Source organism: Phacochoerus africanus, chromosome 12 (assembly GCF_016906955.1).
Source record: "Phacochoerus africanus isolate WHEZ1 chromosome 12, ROS_Pafr_v1, whole genome shotgun sequence".
Taxonomy (NCBI): domain Eukaryota; kingdom Metazoa; phylum Chordata; class Mammalia; order Artiodactyla; family Suidae; genus Phacochoerus; species Phacochoerus africanus.
The window spans coordinates 60,368,464-60,387,311 of record NC_062555.1 but is presented as its reverse complement, the minus strand read 5'-3'; the positions used below and the strand labels follow the sequence as shown (position 1 = coordinate 60,387,311).

At 38.0% G+C, this 18,848-nt stretch overlaps 1 protein-coding gene across 1 annotated transcript in view; it reads left to right on the top strand.

The window, feature by feature from the left end:
* The window catches only part of MALRD1 (MAM and LDL receptor class A domain containing 1), a 600,618-nt gene that overhangs the window by 296,510 nt on the left and 285,260 nt on the right, over window positions 1-18,848 (top strand). Inside the window, exons 28-29 of the mRNA XM_047755391.1 lie at window positions 11,364-11,609; window positions 13,739-13,896. Coding sequence (XP_047611347.1) covers window positions 11,364-11,609; window positions 13,739-13,896 — 404 coding nt within the window. The remainder of the gene's footprint in view (window positions 1-11,363; window positions 11,610-13,738; window positions 13,897-18,848) is intronic.

Below are 18,848 nucleotides of genomic sequence, written 5' to 3'. Positions count from 1 at the left end.
AGTCAGTTTTAACAATAATTTTAGTAATGGAAAAAATTTTGCACGGAAAGCTTAAAGGAAGTAATTAAACCAGACTTTGCATCACTAAAGGTCTGTGAATTGACCTTAGTGTGGTGACTTAAGCTGCTAAGCTTAGTTAACTATTAGCAATGAGCTTTTCTCTCTCCAAAACTAGAATTCATAGTCCTAAAACTATCTTGCATTTGCATATATTCATCGAAAGTTTTGGCCTCCTGATTATGCAGCAGTCTGAACAAAAAAGCTAGATTTTTTTCCCCATTGATTCTTTGTCTAATATTTACTTAAGTTTTTTTTTTTCCTTGTATTTTTCAAAGACTTTGGGAGGAATGATACGTATTTCCTTTGATTACCTTCATTACCTAAATTCTTTTAGCCTTCATTCCATTTCTCAACCTATTCCATGTAACGTAGGACTCTTCCTCTTTCTCTTTTAAAGTCTATCATATGTGATTACTTGTCAGGAAATTTAGAGGAAAATTCAGCATGATTTTTCTCCAGAGAGAACTGTTGAATGAGAGATAGTATTTGCCAGTGCATGCTATGATGTGCTAATATGTCTTGGCGGGTTTATAGACTTTGAAGCCATTTACACTTCCCTCAAGCTCAATTTTCTCATCCATATAAAGGAATACTGATCTCTAATCTCCCTGGGAGTTGAGATGAGGGCAATCTAAGATAATGTGTCAATGTTCTATAAAAATAAGGTATTTATATTATTATCTGGTATGATATTAATTTCTCTCTTTTTTTGCAAATGATAATAGAACTTTATTCTGCCTCAATTTTTCTCCACTATCCCTCCCCCACAAAAAACTTGAATAAATGGTTATATCATTCAGCCAATTTTTCATATCAAAACCCTAAAAGCAATTCTTGACCTCTCCCATGCTTACTATTTACCTTGGGTCTATAAGACATTTCTGTGGCTCTCCCTTTAAAATATTTCCCAATTTTAGCCGCTTTTCACCATCAATCTGCCACCCTTCTAAGGACAATGATAACAGCTCACATGTGTTGAGTAATCACTAATTTCCAGGTACTACTTATTTAATCCTCTTGTTCCAGCCAGTCTGAACCCACCGCCTCCTTAGCTGTATTCACTTCCTAAAGGACCTCCTTTTATATATTCATGCTACTCTTTTTCATGTGCCAGACATGTTTTTTGTTTTTGTTTTTGTTTTTTTCGGAGTGGCATTAATTACAGACAGAAGCTGCCAATGGCTCTCTATCTCAGAGTAAAGCCAAGGTCCTGGCCCCCTCTGACTCTCCTCTCAAAGCTCAGAACCATGCTTCTAAGCATCTATCCACGTGGACTTTCTTTTCTTTTTTCTTTTTTTCGTTTTTTTTTTTTCTTTTTTCGGGCTGAATCTGCAGCATATGAAAGTTCTCAGACTACAGCTGCCAGCCTACGCCACAATCAAGGAAACTCACAATGACGCTGGATCCCTGACCCACTGAGCAAGAACAGGGATTGAACCTGCATCCTCGTGGATACTAATCAGATTCATTTCCACTGTACCATAACAAGAATTCCCACATGGGCTTCTTAATGACCCTCCATGACTCTAAGCAATTTCCCAAATTCAAGGACCTTGAACTTGTCATTCTCTCTGCCACCTTGCATGGCTCTCTCCTTCACTCTATTTGGGTTTGCTACTTAAATGTTATAAAGTTATTTCTTTAGAGATGACTACAAAGGGCCACTCCCTCTTCCATCCACACTCTCTTTACTGTCATTCTCTCTGTAAAGGTACACTCCATCATTGTCTCTGTCCTCCACTGGAGGAGAAGCACCATCAGAACAAACACTCTAGTCCTCACTGCTATATACTCCCTGTGCCAGAGCAGCGTGCCTGGCACAAAGGAAGGTGATTGCTAATCCATTACCATATGAAGGAATACATGAAACAATAACATGAAGACTCTTGTGATGTTTGGTCTTAGTGAAAGCTTTTTTTAAAAATTTATTTTATTTTAGCTTTTTCTTTAGTTCTCATGCTAGGGGCTGAATCAGAGCTGCAGCTGCTGGCCTACACCACAGCTCACAGCGACAGCAGATCCTTAACCCATTAGGTGGGGCCAGGGATAAAACCTGAATCCTCATCAATACTAGTTGGATTCGTTACCACTGAGCCACAATGGGAACTCCAGTGAAAGCTTAGCATAAAGATTACTTCACCTACTTAGCTTTAGGTTACTTCTTTTTTTTTTTTCCCTTAATATATATGTACTTTAAAATACTCAAGACCCATGAGAGAAATTTCTTTACAGCCTTGTGTCAGGGAGCGCTATTGTTTTCCTAAGTAAACAGTATGACTTTATCTTACAAAAACTGATTTTTCATAATTTCCTTTTGCCTCCCTTTTGTAATACTATCAGAGTGCTCCTGTAGCCTAATTATTCTAACTCTGCAGGATGTTTTTTGTGTTCTAAGTTGGTAACTATATTCACTGTACTAGGCTTTCTTTATCTTCTGATTCCATCAGTTTATCCGTTTGGCCACTTCAGTTCCTCCTGATAAAAAAGAAAATATTAAAATACTAATATAATGTACCTAGCATAATCTCTGAGATCCTGTTTATTCATTCTTTGACATGTGAATCAGCTCATCAAGCTTTAAGCTAAGGGACAAAGTGACTTGCCTTCAGTCCAAGGGACTGGAATTGGCCAGGTGAACTATCTGATGTTTCTAACCATTTTGACTCCTTCATCTGTTAATCTTACACTTTGTTTGAAGATTCTCCTACAAATCGGGAAGTGATACAATGCGCTCAGGACTCCCGTGTTCATGATTGTCACTGCCCACTCAGTGTCGGCTGAGGGGCTTCTCATTCACACACTAAGAAATGGAACAGTCCTACTTTTCCCGATATGCTCCTGAGAGTCATTTGTGGTCCAGCAACCAACCAAACTTCACAGCTGAGATGACATCTGAAGCTAAGGCTTTTAGCCTTTCTCTGGAGCATGTTTCATTGGAGTGGGTTCATCAGATTAAGTGTTTGATAATATGAGATAAATGGTCCAGGCTTAGCACAAAACCATAAAGGATGTTCAGTGTACCAGAGGGGTGATTTTGACAATGACAGGATGTAATGCACAGCAGATACCTCCCACAGAGCCAGACAAAATTAAACATTTGATCATTCTATCAGTAGCTAATATAACCTATTGTTAATATGGTGTTATTTTGCTTTGTACTGTGTGAATAAATTTAATAAAGGTAGGTAACTTTGTCAGGCATATACCACATATATATAGGCGATATGATGCATCTATAATCGTATGTATACTATTATATATATAATAGTATATATTGTACATGTTATAGTATACATATTCCAAAGTTGATTTTAGAACATTGGAAATTTCACTTTAGCCTTCTTATCCTTACTTGTGACATTTGAGCATGAAGATAACATTTCTTACAATGTCGTTGTGAGGATGAGAGACAATAGTCATAAGGTGCCTACCACAAAGCGCAACATATAGGAGGTGATTGATAAGTGGTACTTATCATTATGACTAACTTTACCACTTACTTGAAAATTGCTCTTCAATCATTTTAACCATATTTTAATTCATATGCAAATTCACATATGTAATACTTTCATATGTACATACACAAAATACACACACAGGTGTATATGTAATATGTATGAATTATGTAATATACACACATACACACATATACACACACACAAATACTGAAAATTGGTTTAATCCTAGTTAGATAATACATAGTTTAAGGAAAGGGAGCCTGTATTTTAATCTTGTTTTAAAAGGGTTTTGTACTCTACTCATTCTGAATGATACATACCAGGTCAAAAACACATAAACTAAAACAAATTCAAACATAGTTTAATTAATTTTAAACATAGTACGCTGCACAAATGGGAGTATCATTTAGGCAAACAAATGCTGTGTGTTTGTTTTGCTTCCTACTAATAGAATTTAGCTTAGATTGTCTGTTTTATTTTCCCCTTTGCATTAGATAATTGCCTCAGTTTCTTTATATAGAATTTTTATTAACCAGGTCAGCAGGGGTTACAAATGGAAATTGCTTTATTATAGGATCAAATTACATAAAGGTAGTATTAAATTTGGACTGTGACTATTAAATTCTGTCTATAGGCAGAATAGGTATTGCTTAAAGTATTGGAAATACATGTTTTGAACAAACTAAATAGCTATTGTCACTGTCTAAAACAAAAAGAAAACAGAAATGTTTGACGTTTTCATCACAGCAAAGAGATCAAAGGTGACTGACTCTCTGTAATACCCTCCATCTTAGTATTTCAAAGTTCATCAATCCAGTCACAGCCCTCTCCCTGTCCTCCTTGTCCAACAACCAAAATATCAACTCGTCTTCCAGTCACCCATCTCCTAGAAAGCTCTCACTCACTATGTGCTCTCTTCTTTGCTTTATTCAGTTCGTTCATTCACTCTTTCTTTTGTTCATCCAGCAAATGTATAGCGAGCACTTCTAAGTACGTGCCAGTATCTATCCTCTGTGGACCCTGTAGAGTAGCAGTGGAAAGAGTCATAGTGCAAATGACCATGCAGACACAGTGTTAAAAAAGTCCTTGAAAGAAGAGTTACCTGGTACGACAAGAGATTACATTAGAGAGATTTGACCAATCAAAGCTTCTTGAAGGAAGTGGAGATTGAGCTGAAATCTGCAAGATTTTCAAGGGGAAGGCTCTAGAGGCAGATGGTCCTTATGTCAAGCGTCTGTGGTTGGAGGGTTTGGACGAAGGCCAGTAGGTTAGTGATGGGGAGTTAAGGAAGAGCATGATGGCCGAGGAGGCTGGAAAGGTGAGTTGCAAACAGACTGAGTTAATTCTGTGTCATGATAGCAAACTTGGTCTTTACTGTAACTGTGATAGGAAGCCTTTAAGGCCTTTCAAGCAGGATGGTAATCCAGTTTGCATTCTGAAAACATCACTGGGCTTGCAATGTAGGATATGAGTTTTAGGAGGACCAGAGTAAATGCAGAGCAGTCAATGAGGAAATAATTTCATTAGTCAAGGAGAGAGATGAGTATATGGCCAAAGCTCATCCTCTGCTCACTGGTACTGAATAGAAACACAGAGAAAGAATTGGGGGCAAAGGAGAAAAAAATAGCTTTATTGCTCTGCCAAGCAAAGGAGGCCAAAGCAGGCTAATGCCCTAAAGACTGTGCCCTCCCTTGGGAGAAATTAGGAAGTGGTTTTAAAGTTTGGGAATAGAAAATAGGGCCACAGGTAAGGATCGGGTAGATGCAAGCTTTCATTCTTCATCAAAGTTGGTATTTAGTGACTCCAGGACTGGTTCTGGTGGTTGTCCTCTCTGGCTCTCCTTTCTTGGGCCCTTTAGTTCTGCAGAAGAACTCAAATAATGTTGTTATGTTTATTCCTCGAAGAGGAACTAGGATCCTGCCCCAAATCTGCACTATTGTTTCTGCACTGCTTCTCCCTTGTCACTGCATCCGCACCCTTCCCTGATTAGTACCTGTTTGACCCTGCCCTTTGGAACTCAGCAAGGTCACGGAGGCTGAAGCTTATTCCCCAAAAAAAAACAAGAAACGGGGACATGGAAAGGCTTGTGTGCCCAGGAGCCCAACAGGGTCCTGCTCTCCTTCAAGTATCCCTTGAATGAAGTGGATGATTTAAGAGATATTTCGAAGACCAAAGGAGAATCTGCTAGTGATTGATGGAACATGGGAATTGAGGGAGAAACAGGGATCAAGCAGGATGACTGGATTTCTCCCGAGTTCTCTTTTATCACCTCTCACCTTCCCTTTTGACTCTCCCTTTTGCATCTTATAAACGACTACAAACTTAATACAGAGCTTAGATATTTTCACAGAGCATTTCATTCCCTATATTTCCTTTTGTAAACTAAAATTTGGTTCTCCCTTCATTTTAGCACTTCTTGCACAGCCATCCAGAGTGGAGAGTGTTGGGTCTGCCACTTCTCATAAACCATGGTGTCCAGAAAATTGTCAACATTTTTTGCCACTCATTCCGTGTTAAAACTCATCAAAAAAAGCATGGAACAAAAAAAAATTTTTCTTCTAATTTCTGTCTTTACATTCCTATTTCCAGAATGACTCTTCACTGCTTATGTATCTTTCCAGAGATATTCAATAAATACACCAGCACATGTGTATGTGTACGTGTGTACGTATTCCTCTTTTTCACTTTAAAAATCTTAACGTTCATTCATATGCCAAAGCAAATTTCAGGTGCATCAAAGGTTTAAAATGTGTAAAAAAGAAAAAAATGAAATCATATAAGTAATCATAGAATACTAGAAAAATATGGAAGATTTTTGTTTAATATTAGATTGTCAAAAACCATAAAAGGAAGGATTAAAAAATTTGATTTTGTAAAAGTACCAAATAGAATTTTCCTAAAGTGACTTGATCTTCAGATTCATCCCTTGGTCATATTTCTTGCTCTAGCTCTGTATTATGGTGGCAGCTCCATTTGTGATGTCTTAGACAAAAACAATTCTCCTTAAATACTCAAGCCTCTACTGGGTACACTGAAAGACAATAAAGGATTATTATATTTTACATTTCCTGACAGCAGAAATAACCCACTGGACTGTTTTCATGCCCCTTCCCTGATAGTTGAATTTAAGACTTCAGAAAATATTGATGTTTAATGATCAAACTCTTCTTACCTTACTATATATGATACACTTGAAACTCAAGATATAAAAGTTGTTCACCACCAAGACATCAGAAATTTCTTTCAAGTTAGAGTTATTAAGGAACATTTATCTTTACAAGTTCCTTTATATTTCTTATTTGAATGCTCTTCTAATGTAACATTAGAATTAGTTGAATGTTAGTGTATACTGTTCGTATAATATTTCTTAAATGTTAACTATTAAAATTGAGTAAGAAATTGAGGAATAAATCATTTTTAAAATACCTTTTTTTTTTTTTTAAATGGCTGCGCCTGCTGCTTATAAAAGTTCCTGGGCTAGGGGTCAAATCAGAGCTGCAGCTACAGGCCTATGCTACAGCCATGGCAAGATCAGATCCTTAACCCACTGAATGAAGCTGGGGATCGAACCTGCATCCTCACAGGTACTATGTCAGGTCCCACTGAGCTACAACAGGAACTCCTGAAACTATCTCTTTGAATTAACATCATTTGGTAACTTCGTTAGTGTAAATGTTATTGTGTTGATCAAGATAACTGTTAGAAAAAGTGCTCTTTGAATATTTAGATTGCTACTGTTTGGAAAGAAGAATATGGAGGGTACAAGTATTTCAGTCAATTGGCAGTTTGTTCCCAGCTGAGGGCTGAGCCTGTGGCTATTAAACATTGCCCAGGAATTATATAACTGCAGATGGCTGCTGTTCTGAACTAGAGTCATAGCCAATTGGAATCATGCTAGGTCTTTCTCCTTAAAACCTGGAGGCTTTTTTTCTGCCTAGACTGCTTTCCATGTTTTTCCTTTTCTTAATGCAAATCACAATTCTTCCACTTGTTTTTGTTTGTTTTGGTTTTTTTTGTCAATTCTTTAAGGCTTTATGGAATTTCTTTCCACATATCATCTCCTTCCATGCTAACATTAAAGCAGATCCCACACCATTTTGGCATTTTCAAGTTTTTGCTGCAAATTCATAAAGGGAAAAATTAAGAGGTTTTAAAAGTAATGAATATGAAGATCTTTAAAATGTTTCAGTATCTCCCAAAGCAACTAGTCTTCTCTCATTTTTTTTGTCTTTTGTTGTTGTTGTTGTTGTTGTTGCTATTTCTTGGGCCGCTCCCGCGGCATATGGAGGTTCCCAGGCTAGGGGTTGAATCGGAGCTGTAACCACCGGCCTACGCCAGAGCCACAGCAACGCGGGATCCGAGCCGCGTCTGCAACCTACACCACAGCTCACGGCAACGCTGGATCATTAACCCACTGAGCAAGGGCAGGGACCGAACCCGCAACCTCCTGGTTTCTAGTTGGATTCGTTAACCACTGCGCCACGACGGGAACTCCTAGTCTTCTCTTTTTTACCTACAGCAAAGATAATAACCAGAAGGTTTTATTTTCTATTCTCATTTCGCCTGGAAGGTTTTTGCTGCCCCACTGAACTCTCTTGCCACGTAAATAGAATTGCAAAATGAGAAAAATAAAAGCAGCCCCTGACATCCGGGACCTGGCCCAGAACTGTCAACAAGGCCTTAAGGTTGCTCTGAGCTGGTGTTTCTCCTGTTTAATGTAAACAGTTTCATAGAGGATCAGCATTCTACAGAGCCATTCTGGTATCATGATGGAGCAAGATGAAAATAAGATCACTCTGTAGGAGTGCTGGAATGCAGACAGAAGAGGAATCTTGTTTCAGCAGTGACCAAACTTTCCCATATCTTGACTCATATGAATGAAAGCTGTTTCGAACCAATTATAACTTGAATTATTGAGATATCCAGCCATAGAATGATCCCTGCCTCCTGATAGCATGTCCAAAAGTTTTAGAGACCCAGGAAAGGAGACTGGTTTAGAGTTCTGTGGTGGTTAGGGGCTGGGACCAGGATGAGGATTCCTGTGCACAGGTAGGGGCTTGTGTGGTTTGAATCTCCTACCAACAGGGGGAGCACCTGGACTTTCTTATCGGCTTTCCCAGGTGTGGAACACAAGGGGAAGGGCTGTCAGCAGTGGAATCAAACATCAAAAAGTGGAGTCAAATGCTAATATGCAGAGCTCCTTCCAAATTTTTTTTTCCTCTGAATAACTGGAGTAATAGAGTTTCCATGAACACAGATGAGGAAGACCACTCAATGAGAAAGTTTGGAGGGGAAGAATCAGAGTTTGGATTTAAGTATATTAAGTTTCTGATGTCTCCGAGGTTTACATGGGAGTTTTTAACGTTAATAATTTATTCTTTCTTGCAAAATTAAACTGCTCAAGAGGACCTAATTTAAACAATATTTTCTTTTGTAAAAATCAAATTACACAATTTCCTAACAGCTTTAATATTGGAATCATTTAAAGATATATACCCTACTCTTAAGTAGCTTGATTTCTTTGGACTAAACAGGAAGCATGAAAAATAATTTAGAAATAGGTAAGTAACATTAGCTAGTAATTTCCCTTGATATTTGCCAAAAAATGGTGCGTGCTATTTTATGGACAGAATGATAGAATGCATTATAGCAGTGAACTTTTCTTTATTAACACAGAAGGCTTTCTGTTCAAAATTAAGCTTGTGTAAGTTTGAATTATTGTATTCTTTAATTATGCAGGTATTTATGTTTTAGAAATATAAAACTTAATCATTGTGACTATCTTAAAATATTAGCTATATTGATTATATAACAGGCTCTATATATTTCTATTTAGAAACATGTCCATATTATTTTCTTGCTTAATTAAAAAATAGATTGTAGCTTGATCCAGTCACATTAGAGAAAAACATCTTTAAAACCAGTAAATTTGTTTTTACTCCACAAACAAATTGGAATTGACAGAATCAATACAGATGTCAATGGTATAAAATTAAATGATCTAGTAATTTCTCAGGTTCTCAACAGATCCATGGAAATAATACATCTATTACCCATTTCTGTCTCTCAGTGATCTTGTGTCTTGCAATAGTTGACCTATCACTACTCTTCAAGTAATGGATTTAAAAAATAATTCTGGCGACAACAGACCTGGGTCCAGGTCGCATTTCTGCTCTTGAAAAATCAGCAAGTCATTTAAAATCTATAATCCTCAGTGTTCTCATATATGAATGAGAGGGTTTGTGTAAGTGATCTCCATTTCCGTGTAGCTCAAAAATGCTTTAATGCTATGATTCTGAGTCAAGATCTGTAATTGAAACATTAAAGGTCTTTTGTCTTAGCCCCAGTCTGCTAGCTGAACTGGGCACCTAAATAAAAAAATAGTTTAATCCCACCCTGCAAGACAGGAAAATGGTAGCAATTGACCCAGACAATAAAGTTTTGTTAGAGACAGAATGCATGATTGAAACTTATTTTCAAAGGCTTAGCAAGTGCAAAGGCCATTTAATTAGGCCATCTCCAATGCAGAGTCCAGGAACAGCTTAGCAAGCAAAGTGGCTAGGAGCCTTCAGGATGCCACCTTCCTCCCCAGTAGTTTCTACGTGGCCTTCTGGCCTTGCCTTCCTCTTCTTCCAAGTCTTCCCTCTTAGCCATTATTTTCTAAAATTTGAGACTGATGCAGAATATAAAAACTTTCCTATGAGCTTTTATCAGCAGGAGTTCCCAATTCCCAAAACCCCTTCCCTTAAATTCCTGAATTACCTCCTGCCTCTAATCCAACAGTCCTCAACCCCCAGGAGGGCTGTCAGATATTTCCCGACAGTGTCTCAGGCCATGGATGCTACTGTATAGAAAGGAAGTGGGAAATGTTATTATCAGCTCCCCTAACTGAAAAAAGAAGATGGGAAGGAAAAAAATTCTAAGCATCACAGAGCAAATGTGAGGCTGATGCCCCAAGGTGGATCTCTGAACAACTTTTTCTACTGGAATATTGTCACTCTGTGCATATTGAACTGTTTTATCATTTCCAACACTCTTTGATTCATTTGTTAGACTAGTATTTACTGATTACCTATGAAGGGACAGGCACTGTTCCAGGAACATGTTAAGTGATAGTCTCTCTAATTAACTTCTCTAGGTTTTACTATTATGTTTTTCTCTTTTTGTATAAGGAGACTAAAGCTCATCAGGTGTAGGTATGATCCATGCCATTTAATTGATAAATGTCAGCATTGTTTCAGACTCAGGTGTTCACCTGCATTTGCTCTTTATCTTAAACTTGGTGAAAAAGTCTTTCTGTTTGACACTGCTTTGTAAGGAAATTGCTGCTAAAATTCCAAACAACTGACAAATAAGTGTTTTCGAGAAAAAAATTCTATTGGAAGATTGGACATTGCTCGTGTATTCATGCCCCTGCTTCCGAGGAATTATCATAACGTGTTTGACTTCTGATAAATATTGGAGACATGGTTGCTAATGGAATGTACTTCCAAATACCTCATCATATATAAGTTCTTACTACCCTGAAGATTTTGTTTCAGGATAAAAAAATGGAAAGCCTCACTCAGCTTTCAGATCTAATTCATATCCTTGAGTGTAGCTTATAGGAAATGCTGTATTTGAGGTCGACTGGGGTACTTTCCTAGATAAGCAAAATTATACTTAATTAAAACATATTTTTTAATTGTGAATGATGCTTGGGAGAGAGAGAGGTGGGAGTCAGACCCCTCAAACCCCTAAGAACATCATGTTTCTGTAGTAAAGTGAATCTCCTCTTACTACCTTTTAATCTCACTCATGTGTAAGGAGTGTCTCTTCATCCTTTCGTTTTGTTTTGTTTTTTAGGTTCCTGTCCCTATGGCTATCAGGAATGTCAGAATGGCGAATGTTATAAACCAGAGCAAAGCTGTAATTTTGTAGATGACTGTGGAGACTACACTGATGAAAATGAATGTGGGAGCTCTTGTACGTTTGAAAAAGGCTGGTGTGGTTGGCAGAACTCCCCGGCTGAAAACTTCGACTGGGTCTTGGAGGTTGGCTCTCCTCAAAGCCTGTGGCCTCCTGGAGACCACACACTTGGAAATGAAAACGGTAGGTTATTAAGGTGTTACTGACACTCTGGTCACGTTCATGACCAGCATCACACTGTCTCCTCCGAGAGCATCCAGGAGACTGCCGTGGGGCCGGGTGAGTAAGTCCAGCATTTCAGGAGCCTGTTTGTCTCCCAGGACTCCATGACCAAGGGCACAGACTGGCTGGTGTAGGAGCTGACATTTATTGTCTTACAGGTTTGGAGGTGAGAGGTCTGAAAGCAAGGTGTCCATAGGGCTAGTGCCTTTCTGGGGTCTGTGAGGGACAGTCGTCTGTTCCATGCCTCTCGCCTAGCTTCTGGTAGCCACCGACACCACCTGGCTTGCCCATGGCACCCTCCTTCTGTCTTTGTATTGTCTTCCCTCTCTGCAGGTCCCTCTCTGTGTCTCAATTTCCCCTTTTTCTTACAACAGTCTTCTTGGACTAAGGCCCCACATTCATGACTCTCTTTTGACTTGATCATCAGCAAAGATCCTATTTCCAAATAAGGTCTCATTCGCAGGGACTGGAATTAGGGCTTTCACATCTTTTGGAGGGACACGAATTAACATATCACAGCAAGCAATTAAAACAATATATTTTGATAATTGTAGATAGGTGATACAATATGCTATCATCAGGTACTGTTCCTAAATGATACATACTTGTAAACAATCATGTTGAGTTCTGCCACTCAGTGGAGTTCCTGTTGTGGCTCAGCAGGTTATGAACCCAATTAGCATCCATGAGGATGCAGGTTTGATTCCTGGCCTCGCTCAGTGGGTTAAGGATCTGGTGTTGCCATGAGTTGCGATGAAGTCACAGATGTGGTTCGTTCTGGTGTTGCTATGGCTGTGACGTAGGCTGGCAGCTGCATCTCTCATTTGCCCTCTAGCCCAGGAACTTCCATATGCAGCAGGGGCAACCCTAAAAAAAAGAAAAAGAAAAAAATGCCACTCATTTGCTCATTAGCATCATTTAACTTTTCAGATTTTTAAATTTCTCATCTGTCCAATGGAAACAATAGTTTACCCTGTGTACCAAACAGGGACTGCAGAGATCAAACGAGATGATGTGTATGATAAAGAAAGCAGTTAGAAAGCTGGAAAGGTACCATGCAGATAGAGCTGTAAGATCACTTATGTACAAGGTGCTAGTTTTGGCTCATTTTTGCAGTGAGCTGAGTCAAGTCTTAGTTTCATTGATCAAGAGACAAAAGACGTTAGCAGAATAAAGATGGGACCCTGAATTCCTGGATGCTACAGAGAAAGAATAAGGTATCTAAATATTGGAAATTCACAAGCCTATGATAAAACAGAGCTCTCCAAGCCAGGCCAACCATCCCAAAGAAACAAAGGTCTGAGGCCCATTCAAACACTCAGTTCTGCATACATAAAATATTTTGGTATCTGAATACATAAGCAGAAAACTCAGTATCTTTCCTTGTACATTGTGTATTAAAATTCTCAGGAGTTCCTGTCATGGCTCAGTGGTAAACAAACCCAGCTAGTATCCACGAGGAAGCAGGTTTGATCCCTGGCCTTGCTCAGTGAAGGATCAAGGTTAGGGATCTGGTGTTGCCCTGAGCTGTGGTGTAGGTCACTGACATGACTCAGATCCCATGTTGCTGTGGCTGTGGTGTAGGCCGGCAGCTACAGCTCTGATTCAACCACTAGCCTGGGAACCTCCACATGCCATGGGTACAGCCCTAAAAAGCCAAAAGAAAAAAATTTTTTAAATTCTCAATATTTTTATTTATGCACTCAACAAATGACTGAATTTTTGAAAGCATGTCAGATCCCTCTGTATTTTATAGGCAATCTTTGCCTTGTTTTACAGTAATTGGATAGTTGAGGTGAGTCCATGAAATGATTTCTATAACTATCTTGTTGATTCCAAGGCACAAATATCCTGTCAGATCAGTTAATCTGCATACTGTGAAGTTCTTTGCTCAAAGCACAGACAGTTGGAAATTGTTCTGTCAGTGAGCTGGAGGCAAGGCTATTAGATTTCCTTTCTCTTTCAAGTGGAAATACCTTTGGCAGCTCAGATCATATGAAATGTAATTAAAAACCCGAACTAAGGTGGAAAAGCTAAAACACTCCCCTCGGTGTTCTTTTTGTCTTATCCGAATCCCATCTTGTCTCCAGGGCACTTCCTGTATCTGGAGGCTACTCCTATGGGTGTCCAGGGTGAAGAAGCACACCTCAAGAGCGGTTTGTGGCAAGAAGCCAGCGCGGCCTGCACCATGAGCTTCTGGTATTTTATATCTGCCAAAGCTACGGGGTCCATTCAGATCCTCATTAAGGTAGGATCTTGGCCTGAGATGCCTCTGAGGTGTCCCTTTAGGCTGTGCATGGCCAGAGGGAATTCATCCAACTCTGTTTACTTGGCCCTGGGAAGCTTCCTATCATCAGACAGAGCTGCTACTTGGGGTTCAGATGCTCTGTGGAGTTTGGTGATCTGGGCATGGGTACCAGCTTTGAGCTCAATGTCACATCCTGTGGTTATGACTGAATGCCAGACACTTCTGTTATGATAGCAATTTGTCTAAGACACACAAGTTTCTTTATTTAGGTATTTCCTTCCCTATCCTTCTCAGTCAAAGAAACTAGATTGTACATCTGAAAGGAGAGCTGCCCATTTTAACTCATATAGGAGCAATCATTAAGGGGATTAATAGTGGACGTTCTGGTTCTAAGTGCACTGTGCAAAGGACTGAACCACTCAGGATAATGATCAAGGTATGATTGCATTGAACTGCTTATTAACTATGACACAGTAATGCGTTTTCTTACTGTGGATTAATTGGATGTTTCTGTCAAGGCTTTAATTTAGTTTAACAAAGTGACAGTGTTCAGGGAGCAAAGTAACAGAGTATACATTAATATTAATGAGACTTGGTTCATATCATACCTTTACAGCAAGTTACAGCAGCAGCAAAAAGGAGGTGTGTGTGTGGGGGGGAGAGAGACATGTATGTGTTCATTTTAAGAATCTAGTTAGAATTCTAAGAAAGCTTACTCTAAAAACATGTTCTAGAGGCCATTGCTGTTTCATCACACATGAAGTGCTCTATCTCTGATAGCCTGACCAGAATGTCAAAGGCCTAATATGTCTGAATAGCTAATGGCTGCATAGTTCATATTTTATCTGAAATCTGTTAACTTTGCAATTTGGGACTCTTCTATCATAGTGCATAAAAGCCTGAATAATAAAATACATGCAACAAATACCACAATGATTTATTTTTGTATTTAAATATGGAAAGTTACTGAGATACAATGCTTAAAGTTCTTACAGGAGTAGTTTTCCAGTAGTCTATTGAATGTGATACTGGATTAAATGGTCTATACTGTTAGATGACCAGTATTCAAGTGAGTAGATTTAAGGATCAAATTATATTTATCGAACGGTTCATCAATTGGACAGCATCCCATCTAGCAAATAGAAAGGAGGTTTGCTGAGTTGTAGAAAAGGAAAGGCTTTTAAAGGCAGAAAGGGGACAGAGCAAAGACGTCATTAGCAAAGAATGCATTGTTTCAGGGGAGGCATACCTCCAGAGGAGGATGGAAGGATCCTGTTGGGTCGATCAGTTCTCTAGTGCTAACCCATTGAGATTACATTCCTGATGGAGGGTTAAACTGAAATTAGGTTAGGTGTTAAGTCTTAGTTTGCTGTCATGGGGCTTAGCACAAGCGACTCCATTTCGAGCCTGTGGTCTCTTTTTTTCAAAAATACTGGGGAAGGATTTTGTGCACTGTATTTTGCATTTATATGCTTCACACATAGTTAGATTTCTATTTTCTTATAGTAAAAACTTTGTATTCCTGTAAAATGTAAAATTAAACTATTTTGAGATATGTCTTACTATTCAGTAGTGATGTACTCCCATGATTCCTGCAATTGATTTCTATGGACATTCAACAGTATTTGAAAAGACCTGTCTTCCTACTGTATTAAAAAATACTTATTTTTTTTTTTAAAATCTACTTATTATTATTTAGTGACATTTATTACAAAGGAGAGGAATCTTCATAACATATATTGATTTTGTTTATATGGCTTTCAGGGCAATCATTTCATGTTGATAATTAACATCATACATATCTTTGATCATCATTAAAAAGTATTTCTTAGGCATCCCTCTGTGTGGAATCATGCTGGATTTTACATTGCTCATTAGCTGGAAATCATCCTGGACAGATGGCACACACAATAGGGGCAGGGTTGCTGCCTTTTCTTTCTTTGATTGCTCCTCATCTTTTAAAGTGGTCCCAATTTCTACATGTGTTGCTCCCAGCCCAGTCTCTCCTGCCCTTTCTCAGGAATGCCTCCTTCTGTGTTCCCCTCTTTTCTCTCCATGCTAAGTCTAACACAATCTGGTAGATTCAGCCTTTCACAAAATTTTCCTTGACCGCTTTTGCCCACAATGATTATTTCTTTTCTGAGTGTTACTTACAGCTCTAGAAATTCTTCCTGCTCACTACCTGTTCTTTTATACTTATTCTATTCCCACAGAGAGGTTATAAAATCTTGAAGGCAAACCCTTGAGGCTTTAATCCTTATGTCTGTCTCAGCTCTTTAGAGAAGGAACTGCTGGATGAAGGGGTGGCAATAAAGGAGTGGTGCCCTCCCAGAGCCCACTGCTGGTCTCAGGACAACCCTTGTTTGAGACAGTCCTTGTGGAGGAACAGCTGTGATGCATTATATGCATGCCATTAAAGTCTAATCTGGAGAATTCATAATCTTTGTCTGAAATACATACATCATATCAGATGCAAAATGCATGTGACCACTGACCAGCAATTTAATGACAATATCGTTTTAAAGGGTAGCATTGATTACAGATTGCAACCACAATAATACACATATGATTTCATGTAATTCTCAGCACAACCCTCTGAGTTAAATAAAGTGAGCCCCATTTTACTAAAGATGGTAAAGAAGTTTTAGAAGTAATCTAACCATCCTACAGCCAGCCAGTGACAGATGGGAGTTGGAATCCAGGTATGTTTACATCCCAAACATATGTGTTCATCCCTCACCCTCATTCCCACTATTCCTCACTAATAATAGTGAATCTTCCACTCTTTAATGAAATAGAGATCTGATTTACTAATATCCATTTTTATTGCATGGAATCACTTTTTAAGGAAAAAAATGAATAATAATTCTTATAATGCATATGTGTAATTCTTTAACTATCCTGTGACAAAGGAGTGAATTCAGGGAAACCCAACAAAACAAAGCTACTGCTTTAGGGAACACTCAGTAAAGAGTAGTGCTATTTTGCCTGTTGTATATATGATACTCTTCCTATATTTCTTGCTTTCAATCACCTGAAGATTACTTTTCATTACAGAGGTATAATTGAATCAGATGTAATCTTTGACTCTTAAGGTGATTAGTGAATTATAAGAAGATGGAAAAAGCATTTTATTGAGAAATTAACCTTAATTTTTTCTTTTCTTTGAAGTCTGCTTTAGTAATAAATGTAAAACACATAAATTTTTACCTCCCTTTTAACTCATTTACATTCAGTATCAAACTATTATACTTAAAATGAATAAGCAATGAGGTCCTACTCTATAGTACGGGGAACTATATCTACTCTCTTGGGATAGAACATGATGGAAGATAGTATGAGAAAAAGAATGTATATATATATGTATGACTGGTTTACTATGCTGTATAGCAGAAATTGACACAATACTGTAAATCAACTATACTAATAAAATAATTTAAATATATTGCTTTTTAAACCCTCTGATTTTTAAAATTATTTTTTAATTTTTATCTCTTGAGTGGATATAGTTCCCTGTGCTATATGGTAGGACCTCATTGATTATCCATTCTAAATGTAATAGTTTGCATCTACCAACCCCAAACTCCTCATTCATCCCATACTCCCCTCCCTCCCCATTGGCAACCACATGTCTGTTCTCTATATCTCTGAGTCTGTTTCTGTTTTGCAGATAGGTTCATTCATGCCATATTTTAGATTCCATGTATAAGTGATATCATATGGTATTTGTCTTTCTCTTTCTGACTTACTTCACTTAGTATGAGAATCTGATGTTGCATCCTTGTTGTTATAAAAGGCATTATTTTGTTCTTTTTAATGGCTGAGTAGTATTCCATCATATATTTGTGACACATCTTCTGAATCCATTCATCTGTTGATGGACATTCAGGTTGTTTCCATGTCTTGGCTATTGTGAGTAGGACTTCGATGAACATGTGCATGTATCTTTTTGAATGAAAGTTTTATCCAGGAGTAGAATTGCTGGATCATATGGTAGTAGTGATACAAAGCCTCTAAGATTTAAAACAAAATCTGAAACAAGGGCTCAGTTGTAGAGTAAAAAGTTGTACAACATGAAAGCTAACATGTTTTTACAAATATGTTTAATTCTACAAACTTTTCTGGTCACTTTTTTCTGATGGGATTAATTAATGATGGGTAATATGTCATTTTTAATATGCTAAAAAGGATATTAGGTGAATTTTAAAATTTTATTCAACAGTTTGTTTTCACAGGTAAAATGTCTAGCCTCAACAAGAAACAAAACAACTTTGCATATTTTTTAGCTAGCCATGTGATTAAAATGCAGGAACACCTGCTACCTGAAAGGTATTATTGTGTCTTAGAACTACTCCATCTGTAATAAACTGTTGATATTTTAATCAAGATGACTGCATACTGTAGGGAATTTGAATCTATTTGACTGAAGGCATTCAGGACTATCCATTATGCCATCGTGTTAGAAAACATAATATATTCAAACCAGAAGTGGTGGAAAATAATGTATTTCAGGAGAGTCCTCCTGATTATAGCAACCCAGTTATGCTGAAAGACCGTAATTAAATTACATTATTGCTTTATCTTGCTTAGTAATTCAGAGAATTTTAGGGCTGGTGGGGTCCTTCAAAATACGTTTAATCTAAACTATTCATTTTACAGATGAAGGAAGTCAGTTTATGAGATTGTATTTCTTGTCCCAGCTCACAAGGTATTTTAGGAAAAAAGTTAAGACATGAATCCAATTTTTCAGACTTTAATTCAGAGCTCTTACATATTGACTTCCTGGAAATTCTATCTGAAGATCATATCCAATATGGAAATACAGTTTGTGTTCAATTGGCAATGGGAAATGAAAGGCCAGGTTCCTTTGTTGACTTAGCCAATTCTGGGTCTTCTTTTACCTATAATCTAGAGGATAATCAGCCTCAGTTGGGTGTAAAAGTCAACTGACA